At 52.8% G+C, this 14,867-nt stretch overlaps 1 protein-coding gene and 1 non-coding gene across 2 annotated transcripts in view; one reads left to right on the plus strand and one right to left on the minus strand.

The window, feature by feature from the left end:
* Positions 1 to 6,093: 6,093 nt before the first annotated feature.
* The window catches only part of SPG7 (SPG7 matrix AAA peptidase subunit, paraplegin), a 29,848-nt gene continuing 21,074 nt past the window's right edge, over positions 6,094 to 14,867 (plus strand). The window contains 3 exon segments of the mRNA XM_065898667.1: positions 6,094 to 6,297; positions 8,435 to 8,537; positions 9,838 to 9,927. Of these exon segments, the coding sequence (XP_065754739.1) occupies positions 6,115 to 6,297; positions 8,435 to 8,537; positions 9,838 to 9,927 (376 nt within the window). The 5' untranslated portion in view covers positions 6,094 to 6,114.
* On the minus strand, positions 8,108 to 8,214 carry LOC136141579 (U6 spliceosomal RNA). The gene has a single exon (XR_010657753.1). It is a non-coding gene; the product is annotated as a U6 spliceosomal RNA (small nuclear RNA).

The following is a 14,867-nucleotide window of genomic DNA, read 5'->3' on the forward strand; positions in this document are numbered from 1 at the left end:
AGCCCTCGCCTTGCGCCGCATCTGCGCTGAGGCTGTCCTGTGTGCTGACGCTGTGCTCGGCCAGCCTGGCCTCCCTGGGACTGCGAGGCAAGCCAAGCGGCCAGCCACTGGGGGAAACTGGAAGCTCCCCAGGTTTCCAGGGCCTCCTGGAGACCAGTCCCTGTCACCGCACCTCCCGTCCGCCCACGCAGGGTCTTCCTGCCCTCAGCACCCAGGACACAGCCATGCAACATCTGTCAAAGGCAATTTCAGTTTATACCACAAAAATCTCCCTTTCTCTCCAGTTCCTTCCTTCTCTGCAACTTCTTTGGAGGCCTGTCACCAATCTCCAATCTCCCCAAAACTCGCCCCCAGAAACTCCAGCCTCCTACCCATCTCCCATCAGCTTTGCTTTGGACCAGTAACAGCACTGGTGTGTTTTCCCCATCCTCTGCCTCTTTCATCCTTTCTTTTGAGCTATTTTTGTCCTTTGTCCTCCCTACAGAATATCGAGAATGGGCCAGCCACCTCTGAGTCTGAGGGAACGGGACAGGAGTTCGGAGGAAGGTGGGTTTTCCTCAGTGGGCTGGCAGGAAAGGCCAGGACCTCTGCAAGCGCTCGCTCGTTACTGTCTTTTCCCCGTTTTGCTGTGACTGTCCAACTTCAATGTGGTTTGTGGAACATCTGCAGAGGCAGGCCCGCCACTGATGTGCTGATAAACCATTAACAGCCACAGACCCCTGGGGTCCAGAAGCAGCCAGCCGGTGGCCACTCTGTGTCTTAATATGGAAAAGCACAAAGGCCTGGGACCGTCCTCCTTCCAGGAGACGGCATGCTCTGTCCAGCGGGTGAAACGGAGCCTCTCCGTGACAGCTGCTAGCTGTGTGTTATGGGCACACAATCTGGCTAGTGGCTACAGGATCCCAGAGCATCCTGTTGGCTGCAGGGCACCTCCAATGGGGAGCTCCCAGGAGACAAAACACAGAACAGTGAGGCCTTCCTTCTTTCCTTATCCTGTCATCCCCCTAACAGGTAACCCGAGGGACCAGAGACATATCAAGCCTATAACTTTCAGATACTGGCTGTAAGATGGACATCCAGACACGATCCCTCTTTCCTGCCAGCGGAACCCAGACAAGGCTTCTGAACAGGTGCCAGGGCGTGGAGGTCAACACTGGGTGTCTGGTTGTGGCTCCCAAGTGGCTAAAGGACCTGGACAGGCAAACCCCAATGTGAACAGACAGAAAACCCACTGCAAACTCACACTGTAGGAAAGGGGTTGGCCCCTGACAAGGGAACGATGGGGGTGCCCACCCACTGCGAATGGATCTGGAGGCTCCCTTGCAGTCTCCCTCTTTGCTGTGGCCACGCCCGCTCCAACCACAGCTCGGAGGGTGCTGGCAGCACCGTCAACTCACGCCTCGACTCCGTGACCCCAAAGGCAAAGTCCTCTCCCCGTTTGCAAACACGAGTCCTAGGAACTCCCTCACGGTCCAGTGGTAACGATGTGGCACTCGCACTGCCGGGGCCCAGGTTCAACCCCCGGTTGGGGAACTAAGATCCCGCAAGCCATGTGGCTCGGCCAAAAAAAAAAACCTATGAGTCCTAAGGAAGGACTTGGGGGATGACTGTCCTCTCCCTGAACTACCCAACGTGGTGACTAGTGTGACGCTGCAAAGGGCTAGGGCCACACGATGGGTAGTGAGGAACCCAGTGGGTGGGCTTTACTGAGCAGGTATAAACAGCAGACATCTTCTCCAACCATCACTGCGGGCAGCAGCCGCCAAGCTGGCCCTCGATGACCCCTGCCCCCTGGGATTCATACCCTTGGGTTGTCCCTGCCATGTGGCACCACATTACATGAGAAGCCCCTGGAGTCACACGGTGAGGAGCTGCTGCCACGGGCCAGGAGCCAGGCAAGGGCGTTATCTTGGACACTTGGCAAGTTTCAGGTGACCACAACCCCAGGCGTCACCTGCACTGCAGCCTGGTGAGAGGCCAAGCACTCAGGAACCATGTGGTAATAAACACTGGTTGTTCTAACTTGCTGAGTTTAGGGTAATTTGTTACACAGCAATGGATAACTGATATAATCAACAGAGCGAGTGGTTAAACTAATGAATTTGGCATGTGCTGTCCAGAACTCTGGGTGTTAACACAGACCTGCCCTTTCCAGGCCCCTCCTAAATGTCTGTCCAGAAGCCCACGCCCACGTCTGGAGAACTATTGAGGAATACATAGCTACTTAGTCATGTGCGAGTTCCTGGACAGGTTTTTTGCTAATAATAATGGACTTTTCTCCTTTCAAGAACAAATCTGATATTGTGACATCTTGTTGTACGTGTGAGTAAAACCCAATTAGTGAGCCATACGAGAAGAAATCGTCTCCTAAGAAAGATGTGCCGTCCAGAAACAAAATTTACCAAAATGCAGATGACTTTATTCAAACATTCCACAGGGGGGTGTATTTTATAGATGACAACCTAGCATTTTGCAAAGATCTAGGTACAGGCCAGGTCTCAGCCCAGCAGCTCACCACCATGGGCACAGTTAGTCATTACCTTATGCGACAGCCAAAGGGCTCCAAAGACCAGGCCCGAGTGTGGAGTCACTATGCTGTTTTAAAAATTTTTATTGAAATATAGTTGAGTTACAACGTTGTGTTAGTTTCAGGTGCACAGCAAAGTGATTCAGTTATACATACACGTGTATATATAAATATATATGTATACGTATATACATTCTTTTCTATTTTTTTTTTTTTTTTGAGGTATGCGGGCCTCTCACTGTGGTGGCCTCTCCCGTTGCGGAGCACAGGCTCCGGACGCGCAGGCTCAGCAGCCATGGCCCACGGGCCCAGCCGCTCCGCGGCACGTGGGATCCTCCCAGACCGGGGCACGAACCCGCGTCCCCTGCATCGGCAGGCGGACTCCCAACCACTGCGCCACCAGGGAAGCCCCCTTTTCTATTTTTATTGTTTTCATATTTATTTATTTGGCTGCGTCGGGTCTAGTGTTCCTGGTGGCACTCAGGCTCCAGAGCCCGCAGGCTTAGTTGCCCCGAGGCATGTGGGATCTAGTTCCCCAACCAAGGATTGAACCCCCACCCCCTGCATTGGAAGGTGGATTCTAAACCACTAGACCACCAGGGAAGTCCCTATCTATTCTTTTTTTAGATTCTTTTCCATTATAGGCTATTACGAGTTACTGAATATAGTTCCCTGTGCTATACAGTAGCTCCTTATTGGAACTGTGATTTAAAAAAAAAAGTTTAGTACTTTAGTTGCAGCCAAGCTGCCTAATTAGTGAAGAAGCAAAAAATTATTTGCTCTGATATTAATAACAGAGCTTATATCTTAAAACCAAAGATGGCCCAAAAGATCAACCTCTGTCCCAGACTGCTAAAGTGTTATTCCTATTTTACAGACAAGGGGACGGACAGATGTCCGCAGAGCAGCTTGCCTGAAGCCCCTCGGCTGACAGCTGGCGGCAGAGGAGCCCAGCAGGGGTCACAGGGACGGCAGCAGGACGAGGCGCCTTGCTCCCCTGCCCTTCCCGCCTGGTGACAGGAAGGTGATACAGAGGCCTAGATAAGCCTGGGCCGCAGTCAGTTCACCATGATGGCCTCTGACACAGTTAAGGGAAGCCAAGCCCAAAGGTCTTGAGGTGCACAGGGTTCCGAGAGCTGAGGAAGTAGAACTGAGTAAACACAAGTCACAAGGTACAGAAAGAACAGAGAGCAGGTGACCGACAGGAGTGGCTCAGGAAAGTGAAGGCGGTGCCTCAGGAGTGGGGCCCGGGAGGAGCCGGGTCTCCTAAGGCCACCCCCCCACCCAGGTCCTTCTCTGCCAGGGTCCAGGCCACTGGGCATCTGAATTCTCTAACTGAACCCCCATCGCCCGAGGCCACTGCAGTGCTGGGACTGAGCAGGGCGGGGTTCAGAGTCAAGGTCCACCTCTCACCTGAGGCCTGGCTTGCAGCCAGCTCTCAAAGCACAGCTGTTCAGTAAATGTGTTTGGATGAGTGAATTAATATTTCCCAGAACCTCATTTCCCACCACATCCTGGATGTGGACGGCTTCCCAGCTGATGAGCCGCTTTCATGTATTTTCATTGCATTTTATCTTTACAACAACCCCGTGGGACACCCAGTATCAGCCTCACTCTGCAGATAACTTTATCCCCATTTTACTGATGAGAAAACTGAGGCTTGGAGAAGGTAATCAATTGCTCAAGGCCACAGACTCAGAAGGACAGAAGCCCGCACTCCTTTCCCAAAGCCCAGCTCCTGCCATCACCCTGCACTGCTTCCAAATGAACCTCCTGCAAAGAGCTTAGATTCCAATACCACTTTTTACTTCAAACAGTGTTAACAGGACTGCATCTTACACTCTCCCGAAACACGTTCAAATTTGTTAGAGGCTGTGAGTCACAAATTCTCTGTGCTGGGTGAGAAGGGAACCGGGTGAGGGTGGGGCTCAGCCACTTCCTGTTAGGGCGGCGTTGCACAAGCTTTGATAGGGTGCAAGGGGGCCAGAAACTACTGGGAAGCCTGGTCATGGTTACGGGACTGGTCTGGGGAGAGTGGACAGGAGAATGTGGGTGGGACAGTTTAACCAGTGAAAGAAAAACAGTGAAACAGTGAAGGAGGACACCGGGGAGGATGGATGGATTGTTGAGAAAGTGAGAAGGCAGGCAGTCCAGCTGTGCAGGACAGGGGCAGCCCCCTCGCCACAATCAACCACACTCGAGAACCTGGCTGCCAGAGGGGGGACCTATAATCAGGACGCTGCATTAAAAAAAAAGTCCCTAAACCTTTGCAGCTTCAGGACCAACGGGGCGGTGGGGGGGGGACACATATGACCTTTACAGCCATAGGGCGAAAAGCACAGGCCCTGAAACCAGTCAGACCATCTCTGAAACTCTGTGCCATTAATTCTTAGCTGTGGCCTTGGAAAGGTTACTTTAAAGTGTTCTGAGTCTGTTTCCTTATCTGTAAAATAGATGTAAAAGCATTTACTTTGCACACTTGTGAAGATTAAAAGAATGTTTGATACACAGTCAGGCACTAGCTGGCCCTCAGTAAGACTGGTTATCGTCTAATGACCTTAGGAATTTGGGGATTACAGAAAAACACACAAACAAACTTAAGTCACCATAACACAATCAGCAGTCTCAGGGCTAAAGGTTCAAGCACCAGACCTCCGGGGGGGCTGGGAAAGAGGCGGGGACCCTGGGGTCCGGAATCCCAGGGATAAAACCACAGCAACCCCGCCCCCCCCCCCCCCCCCCCCCCGCCTCCCAGGGATAGAGCGGACTAAGTCCCCCGGGCTGTGATCCTGGTCTCCAGAGCTGGGCACGACTTCCAGAGGGAGTCAGCCTGCCTCCAGGAGAAAATAACAGTGGACGAGATGGTTACCTCTCCAAAATTAAGCATCTGTAGGCCAAGATTGCCAGCCGCCTGCGCCGGGGGGCTCAGCTACCCTTTCCTGAAGTCCTTGCTCTTACCCTAAGCCCCTTCCTCGTCCGCTCCGTCCGCAGGACCCTCCGGGCACCACCCGGGCAGGCTCTGCGGCCAGAGCCCGGACCAGCGAAGCCCTCCTCCCCTCGGCAGCACCCTCTTCGCGCCCAGACCGCGCCGGGGTCCAAGGGTCGGAGTAGGGGTTAGGGTCCAGGTCTGAGGGTCGGAGTCGGGGTCAGGATCCGGGTCTGAGGGTCGAAGTCGGGGTCAGGGCCGCGGGCGGCCCTGCCATCTGCGCACGCTCCGCGCCCCTCGGGCTCCCTCGCTCGCTCTGAAGTCCCGGGACCCGCTGCGCCAAGTCCCTACGGGAGCGGCGGCTCGGCGCGGCGTTCCGATGCCCTCCTTGGCTTCAGCTCTACTCGAGGCGCTCCGCACAAGATGGCACCTCAAACCGCTAGAGAACTCCAGTCGGATTAGGGGTGCAGCTGACGCCGCGTGCGTCGCCGGAATCCGCGAGCAGGGGACTGAGGCTTGGCAAGCTTGACCGCGCAGGCGCCCCAACGAGGCCCGGACAGCGCAGGCGCTCCGAGGACCGCCCCCCACCCCCCGCGCCCCGCCCGACCGCGCAGGCGCCCCGAAGAGGCCCCGACCGCGCAGGCGCCGCTTCTGAGTCAACATGGCGGCTGCGTGTCTGCTGCTGCGGGCCCTCCGCCTGGGTCCGGGGCCAGGGCCGGGGCGGCTGCGGGGCCCCTACTCTGGCTGGAGTCCAGGCAGGTCCGCCAAGACCGGGTGGAGGTGGCCGTATGTTGTCCACAGGCCTCTCATGGGTGTCGTCGGGCCTGGAGGCCGAGTCCTGCAGGTAATGTGCGGGGAAGATGCCCTCCCGCCGGCGGGTCTTCGTCGTCCGAGAGGCCGCTCCGGCCGGCAGCCCGGGGGAGGAGCGGGGGCCGAGGCGGGCGGGCAGCCCGAGGGAGGGGCGGGGGGCGAGGCCGCACAGTTCCTGCTTGGACTTTTCTAGTCTTTGTTTCGTGTGTTGGTATTTTCTGCCCGTCTTCCTGGCGTTTTGAAATTGAATCGAGTAAGAGTTTCATCAATTTCTGGCAGAGAACTATTAGCTCATATAGATCAGATCCCACCCAGATGAATTCCAGCACCTTCCAGATGCTCGAAGTGGGCTGTCAGAAAGTTTTTCGTGTGAGCAAAGTACCTTGCAACTGTGTTTTACTTTTGTCGTGTAGCTTGACATGTTATGGATTCAAATTCATAGACCCTCTGTGTGAAGGGTGTGTTCCAGGCGCTGTTAATGTTAGCATTTCACTCTGAAAACAAAGACCCTAAGTTCTAAGCTGAAAAATCAGCCTTTTTCGCCGATTTTTTTAGCCCTCTCTTAGGACCTCGACTCTCACATTTTAGGTTATAATGTATTATTGTTATTGTATTTTACCATAACTTGAGAACCAATTTCATATCATAATCCTATTGTAGATTCCTGGCCACCTTTCCTGAGTCTGAGGACAGCTATAGCTGCATTACACTTGTTTTTGTTTTTGCTGTTTAGTTCTATTGAGAAGGAAAATCATAATTTATTATTTTGAATCAGATTCTTTGATTATTCTATGAAAATAAATAAGGACTGAAGTAGGCAATTCACACATACTTGTGAAGTCTAAACAGATAACCTCACCAGTGGCTATAATAGTAATAAAACAAAGTCATCTGGTTTAAACAAGCAGTGTTTAGGGCTGACTTTGAAGAATGACTTTTTTCCCCCACTCGATCTAACACGCTGACGTTTCTCAGTTACTGGGCCCAGTCCACACTCTATGGTCCTCCCTTATATGCCTCCTGGTCATCACTGAGCCAAGAATAGTAGTATTAATTAAATGGGACAGTAATTGTGTGGACGAGGAATTTTTAACCTGCTGCTAACAGGAAATTACATGTAACATACTCCTTTGGTAAGGAGTTACTTTTCTCCGTAATAACAGCAGACCAAGGATGAACTAAGGGGAAAAAAATTAAAAATAAATAAGTAAATAAAACAGAAATGAAGAAATTGCGCCACGGAGATAGAAGAAACTAAGATGTACCGTTGACCGTAACATAAAACACACTCAGGCGGGAAACTGGTGGGCTGCCTGGGAACGTTCTACAAGGAATAGTCGTCTGGAGTTGTGGGGAGCAAAGGGTTTGGGCAGCCACTGTGGCCTTTGCTCCTTGGGTCCTGCAGGACAGTTGTGAGCCTCGGCTCACAGAATGGCAGCCAGTGTTCCGCTCCTTGAGTTCAGCGTTTCTTTGACTTGCTCGCTTGCTTTTAAGCTTTTTGTTTTGTTTTGTTTTTTTATCAACATCCCCATTTTATTTTAGTTAGTTTTTTTAAACTATTTTTTTAACATCTTTTTTGGAGTATAATGCTCTACATTGTTGTGTTAGCTGCTGCTGTATAACAAAGTGAATCAGCTATATGTATACATATATCGCCATATCCCCTCCCTCTTGCGTCTCCCTCCCACCCCTCTAGGTGGCCACAAAGCACGGAGCTGATCTCCCTGTGCTATGTGGCTGCTTCCCACTAGCTATCTGTTTTACATTTGGTAGTGTATATATGTCCATGCCACTCTCTCACTTCGTCCCACCTAACCCTTCCCCTCCCCGTGTCCTCAAGTCCAAAAAATATGGGACACTTCACGAATTTGCGTGTCATCCTTGCGCAGGGGCCATGCTAATCTTCTCTGTATTGTTCCAACTTTAGTGTATGTGCTGCCGAAGCAAGCACTGCTTTTAAGGTTTTGATGTTGTTTGTTTTTTTCTTTTGATGTTATGTTAAAACTTTGCAGTAATGCTCAGACTATTGCTTCACATTTCAGGACGGTGTTCATATTACAAGTAACTAAATATCAGAGCTTTTAGGAAAGGCTGTGCAGCAGGGAATTAGTCTGCATTGCCTGGTGTGCTGTGGTGTTGGTGGGATTGATTCTCTGTCTCGCTCTTTGCAGAGTTTCCAGTGGCGACTGCTAACCCCTACATTTGAAGGGGTCAGCAGATTGTTGGTGAAACAGCATCTCGTCCAGAATCCAGTCGGACTCTGGAAACTTCTAGGTGTGTATCTTTTGAAGACAGAGGTGACAGGCAGAGCCTATGGCATTTGTGAGTAAATTCAGAGAATGTCGCTCGTTTGACGTCATCAGAAAAACGAAATCGCGAAGAGGACCTTCGGCTGCTACTCACTGTGAGCCCTCAGATGCTCTGAAATGAAGTTTATGAGGAGGAAATTTGTCTGAGGTCTGAACGAGCCATTTTCGCTTCTTTTGAGTTGTCTCTGTCTTTTTTCTTTTTAATTCTGGTAATAATTGGGCCGCTTGACAAAGGTTTTCTATGTGCTGCAGCCAACTCCAGGAACGTTTAGTAAGGAGCTGCAAACTGGCCGTGTATGTCTTACGTACAGAAGGCAAGTAAACACAGCCTACAGATAATGTGCTTTTACACTGGAGTCGCACCGTTTATTGAGATCTTGTGACATCCGGCTGTCTCTTTTGATCTTAGGTCAAAGGACCATAAGGGTTGACACCTGTACTTTTACTCCCCCCTTTATTCAGTTGGAACAGGGAAAAGGTGAAATCTCCCACTGCTACATACGTACCCACCCCCGGTCATGGCAGCCTACACGTGCCCCCAGTGGCACAGCCGTCACCTCCAGACACCCCCGTGTCAGGTGGACATCGAGGTAGTTTTATTTGTGACTCTCTTAATGTGTGTGAAGAAAGGTGCGGCCCAGTCACGTCGTGAGACGCCTTCCCCCGTTTTAAGCAGTGGTTGGTTCAGACCTTGGACAAGTCAGAGCCTTTGGTGTGAGGAGTGGTCCGGGGCGCGTCTGGGTGGAGGTGGTGGCCCGGGCCGCTGTTGCTGCATCGTGCGGAAGCCGCTTGCCGCTGTTCATTTGTTTAAATTCATTTAAAGTGACTGCATGTCAGGGGCTTCCCTGGTGGCGCAGTGGTTGAGAATCTGCCTGCCAATGCAGGGGACATCGTTGTGGCTCACGGGCCTAGCCGTTCCACGGCGTGTGGGATCTTCCCGGACTGGGGCACGAACCTGTGTTCCCTGCATCAGCAGGCGGACTCTCAACCACTGCGCCACCAGGGAAGCCCTGTGTTCATCATTTTTATTCCCTCACGTTGGCTAATTTAAATTACAGAAACACTTACTTCAGTTGAAGTAGTTCACTGTTTACAATGAGTAGATATTAGAGTAAGAATGATTACCCCAGCTTCTAGATCCTGTGCACGTAGCTTTCAGATAGCTTCTGTTTTGTTTTGGTTGTCTGGGAATACGCTCTTCTCCTGAGGGTTCCCCTGTAGTTGCAAGCCTGATTGTTGTTAAACACTTTCCCTCTTCCTTGTAGGAGGCACGTACTACTTTAACACCTCAAGGTGGAAGCAGAAGACTAAAGGCAGTGATAAAGCCAAGGGGAGGAGCCCTGAAGATGACGAAGGTATATCCATCAGGTCTTAAGCGCTGCCTGCCTTGGTTGTCTGCACATGTGTGCTCTAGTCTGAGGAACAGGAAGCCCATCCTAGGATCACAGCTGCCCCCGTCCCTAATGCAGTTGCTGGGTTCTTCCTGCCCATCCTTTTAGGGACGGCATCATCAGCACCCGTGTCCCTTGCTCAGAGCACCTGAAGGCGGGTGGGGCTGCTGTGCTCTGTGTGGAAAGGGTGGATCTCGGATCCGCCCCGGACTCAGAGCTCTGGGGGAGGAAGGCTCCAGGACTCCCTGGCCGAAGCCCCGCTCTCGTGCACACCTGACTGGTGTTGGCACTGCCTCCAGGCCTGAGGAGCAGCCCCAGAGGACAGGATGGTACGGGGCATGGCCTTGGGGAAGGAGTGGGGCCCCAAGCCCCGGGGCACAGCGAGCTCACTTGCAAGTCTCCTCTGGACTCTGGAATTAGGACTCGATGATTGTGTGAAGGGGAGGGAAATGAAAAGGGAACTTTGGACTGAATTGACCTCTAAGATGACAGCTGGCTGCAGGCAGCTGATACACATGGAACTCGCTAGGCCGTAGGAATGGTTGGAGCGTGCCCAGCACTGTGCTCAGTGATTTGTGCACTCTCCCTTCAGAGTGACCCTGTCACTGGCCCTTTCTACATACGAGGACGCTGGATGCCTGCTCTTTGCCTGGTCCAGTGAGGGACCCGTGCGTGGGAAGTGGCGCTGATTTTGACGTGGCTGCAGAGGGTTGCGGTGCGGGACCCGAGGCCCGGGGGCCCTGGAGGAGGTACTTTACCCAAAGGCTAGCCATGCTCAGAACCAGGCTCCTGTGAGCCCCAGACGCCTCAGGGGGGACGGCAGCCTGAGAAACGCTTTCTTTATCGGACCCCGGGCCTGTCACCAGAGCTGCACACAGACTGGTCCCGTTCCCCAGGCCTCATCTTTCCAGAAGGCCGCAGCCACCGTGGCAGCTTAGTTGGAACAAGACGGCTTCCCGACCAGGTTTTGGTAACCGTGGGGAGGACCTTCCTCCCTAGTCTGGTCCAGAAACGTCTTCAGGAGCTGGGGGGTCTGGAGGTTCGGCCCCAGAGCCCACAGGTTATGGGGTGAAGCCCCTTGTGCTCGACTTTCTAGGAGGGGCTGCGTTTTCCTGATGCTCATGTCCATCCTTCGCTGGCGGCCCCTTCGTTTACCTTGAGAGGAGCTGTAACTTTCCATTGGTCTCGACTCCCATAGTGCCCTTGGCTGGGTTCAGATTAGGCGTTTGTGGCTGTCGACCTCCTGGCTGCAGGCTCAGGCAGTGTGTGTGCTGCAGGCCTCCTTCATCACCCCGGGGGAAAGCCCCCAGGGGACTTGGCTCTTCTTGTTTTTTTCTTTTTATAAATTTATTTATTTTTGGCTGTGTTGGGTCTTCATTGCCGCGCGCAGGCTTTCTCTAGTTGCGGCGAGCGGGCTTCTCATTGAGGTGGCCTCTCCTGCTGCGGAGCATGGGCTCTAGGCCCGCGGGTTTCAGGAGTTGTGTCATGTGGGCTCAGCAGTTGTGGCTCGCGGGCTCTAGAGTGCAGGCTCAGTAGTTGCGGCACATGGGCTCAGTTGCTCCGTGGCACCTGGGATCTTGCCAGACCAGAGATCGAACCCATGTTCCCTGCATTGGCAGGCGGATTCTTAACCACTGCGCCACCAGGGAAGTACCCCCATGCATTCTTTTTTTTCTTTCTTTTAATTTATTTGTTTCTTTGGCTGTGCCGGGTCTTAGTTGCGGCATGTGGGATCTTTTAGTTGCGGCATGCGGGATTTAGTTCCCTGACCAGGGATCGAACCTGAGTCCCCTGCATTGGGAATGCAGAGTCGTAACCACTGGACCACCAGGAAAGTTCCCCACCCCACCCCCATGCATTCCTAAGCATTTCACTGCATGACCTTTGACCATGGGTATTTTTCTTTTTTATTTTATTTATTTGTTTATTTTTGGCTGCATTGGGTCTTTTTTGCTGTGCACGGGCTTTTCACTAGTTGTGGCGAGCAGGGGCTACTCTTTTTTTTTTTTTTTTTTTGCGGTACGCGGGCCTCTCACTGTTGTGGCCTCTCCCGTTGCAGAGCGTAGGCTCCAGACGCGCAGGCCCAGCAGCCATGGCTCACGGGCCCAGCCGCTCCGCGGCATGTAGGATCTTCCCGGACCGGGGCACGATCCCGCGTCCCCTGCATCGGCAGGCGGACTCTCAACCACTGCGCCACCAGGGAAGGCCAGCAGGGGCTACTCTTCGTGGCAGCGTGTGGGCTTCTCATTGCGGTGGCTTCTCTAGTTGCGGAGCGTGAGCTCTAGGCGTGCAGGCTTCAGTAGTTGTGGCGCATGGGCTCAGTAGTTGTGGCTTGCGGGCTCTGGAGCACAGGCTAAGTAGTTGTGGCACACGGGCTTAGTTCCACGGCATGTGGGATCTTCCCGGACCACGGATCGAACCCATGTGCCCTGCGATGGCAGGCGGATTCTTAACCGTTTTGCCACCAGGGAAGTCCCCCCCCCATGCATTTTTAAGCATTTCACTGCATGACCTTTGACCATGGGTATTTTTCTTTATTTTTCCCACTTTTTTTTTTCCCCCGGCCGCACCGTGCGGCATGTGAGATCTTAGTTCCCAGACCAGGGATCGAACCCGTGGCCCCTGCACTGGGAGGGCCAGGGAATTCCCTCGTACAATTTTTTTTGATATTATGTTTTTACATTTTTCCTACAGTTTCATTGGTTTTGTCAGCAATTCCAGGTCTCTTACTCCACACGTTTCCATGTGAATTTACTTTGTAGAGTTTCCTTCTTCTACCTTCCTGGGGTGTAGCGCTGGCAGTCCCAGCTTTCCCCGAGGTTTGTAGGCACCTGACTGTTGAAGGAGGTCCCAGTCAGGTGCCCTCTGCTCGGCGTTTGGCAAGTAGCACTTCGATAGTAATAACTTGTAGTTTATCACCGAGATCATAGTTTCCTTTAAAGCTGATTGTTTGAACACATGTGTCTTCGTGTTCTGAGATATGTGGTGTGTCTTCAAGTGTGTCATTCATTTCAGAGACATTCTGAGCTGGAGGAGGAAGGTGAGGGCTTGCTTCATGAGAAAATACGGAAGAGAAACCCCGAGGAGGCTGATACTGGCAGATGTGAACGTCGTTTCCTCCCAACAAGTCAATGCTGGGTCCAGTAACACGTAGTTTAATGGAACAAAGTAGGAAATCCAGAACAAAGTTTAGGAAACTAAATCCAGAATCTAGTTTGTCTAAGAATTAGCAAGTAACTAAAGTGGCATTTCACACGGTGGCAGAAAGGGTGGATTGTATGAAAAATGGTTTGGAACCGTTGCTTAGTTGTTTGGAAGGAGATTAAATTAGACTCTCATTTCATATACCAACATAAATTCTGAGTGGATTGAGTCATTCAATTTAAAAAACGAAATTGGAAAAGAATTAGGAGAAAATAGAGAGGACCATTCCTTAACTTGAAACGGGTAAAGCCTTTTCTTAGAAGGAGAAGATAGGTGGGTCGGAGCAGCTTCTGCGTCTGCCTGGCCGGTGTCCCGTCGCTCAGGCTGGTGCATGGTCCTGCGGATACTGATTTCTGGGAGGAGTGGCCATGGCCACTTGCTTTCTGCAGCTTCTAACCTGCCGTGGCTGCGGACACGTACTCCCCCCGCTGAATCCCATCGCAAGTCACCATCGGGCACTGTAGCGCCGGGGGCCCGAGGCAGAGTCAGTCTGGAGAGAGGGTCGTGCCGGCTCCTACCCTCCGCACGTGCCGCACACCTGCACGCCTGGCGCACACCCGATGAGGTGGCGGCCCTGGGCCGGGTCTGCGCCTCCCCGCCTCCTTCATGTGCTGGTTGTATGTTGGTTCCTTTTGGGGTGAACGGTAGCTTGCCTCGAGAAAGCGGGGTAAAGTTTATGTCCGTTACATTTGCATTAGACGATAATTGCTTGCTTAACCAGAGGTTTTTTTCCATGAGGGCGTCTTCTGGACTGTGAGGGAGTTGACTGGCCCGTGAGCTCTCAGCTCTGTGGACCGCATGCAGGCAGCACAGCCCAGCGTCCCGCTCAGACCTGCCCTCTGAGAGCCTTGATGAGAAAGGCCAGTCCTGAGAGATTATACACGTTCGCTTCTCCAAACCCAAGATTACAGAGCTGGAGCACAGATTAGCGGTTGGAGTGATGGAGTCGTGGCTTGACTGGTGATGGATGCGCAGACGTTGACCTGTGGTGGAATTGCACAGAACTAGAGTCACACGGGAGCGCGGGTCGCAAGGGGTGGCTGTGTCAGTATTGTCCACGTTTGGGTTGTGATGTTGTTCCCGGTTTTGTCAGATTGACTGTTGGAAGGCCCTGAGCCCAGTAGACGCGGAAGAGGGGCCTCTGTTACTTCTCTCGAGTACATGGCGCCTACAGTTACCTCGTCGTGAAAGGTTAACAAACGGCGATGGCTGGCATTTCCGGAACACGTTTTGTGGACGGTGCTCCTTTATCCTCTGTGAGGTGCACCTCGTCTCCATCTTCAGGTTTCTCTCCGGGCTGAGGGTCAGGACCAGCCCCGTGGTGGTATTAACGAGAGCCGGGGTATCGCCGCATCCTCCAGTGTTCACGGCACGGTGCTCACGGCTGGGGTGAACACCTGGAGGGCTCCTGCTGTGGTCTCCTACACGTTCAGCAGCGTCGTAACTCGTTCATTTGTCTTCAGGTGACTCACCGCAGCAGCTGACATCCTCCGACCCCCAAGAAGGACTCGTGGGACCATAGTTTTCCAGCGGTCCCGCAGGCTGCTGTCCAGCGGGTAGACAGTCTAACGGCTTAGGAGGCAGCAGCCTTTCCTGGGTGCCCCAGGCAGTAGAGATTTTGGGGTGACCCTCAGCTCTCCGTGAGCTGGATATACGAGGAGCAGCCGGCGGGAGGAGCTGTGCTCACGAAGGTGGGTTCA

Source organism: Phocoena phocoena, chromosome 20, assembly GCF_963924675.1.
Source record: "Phocoena phocoena chromosome 20, mPhoPho1.1, whole genome shotgun sequence".
Lineage (NCBI taxonomy): Eukaryota > Metazoa > Chordata > Mammalia > Artiodactyla > Phocoenidae > Phocoena > Phocoena phocoena.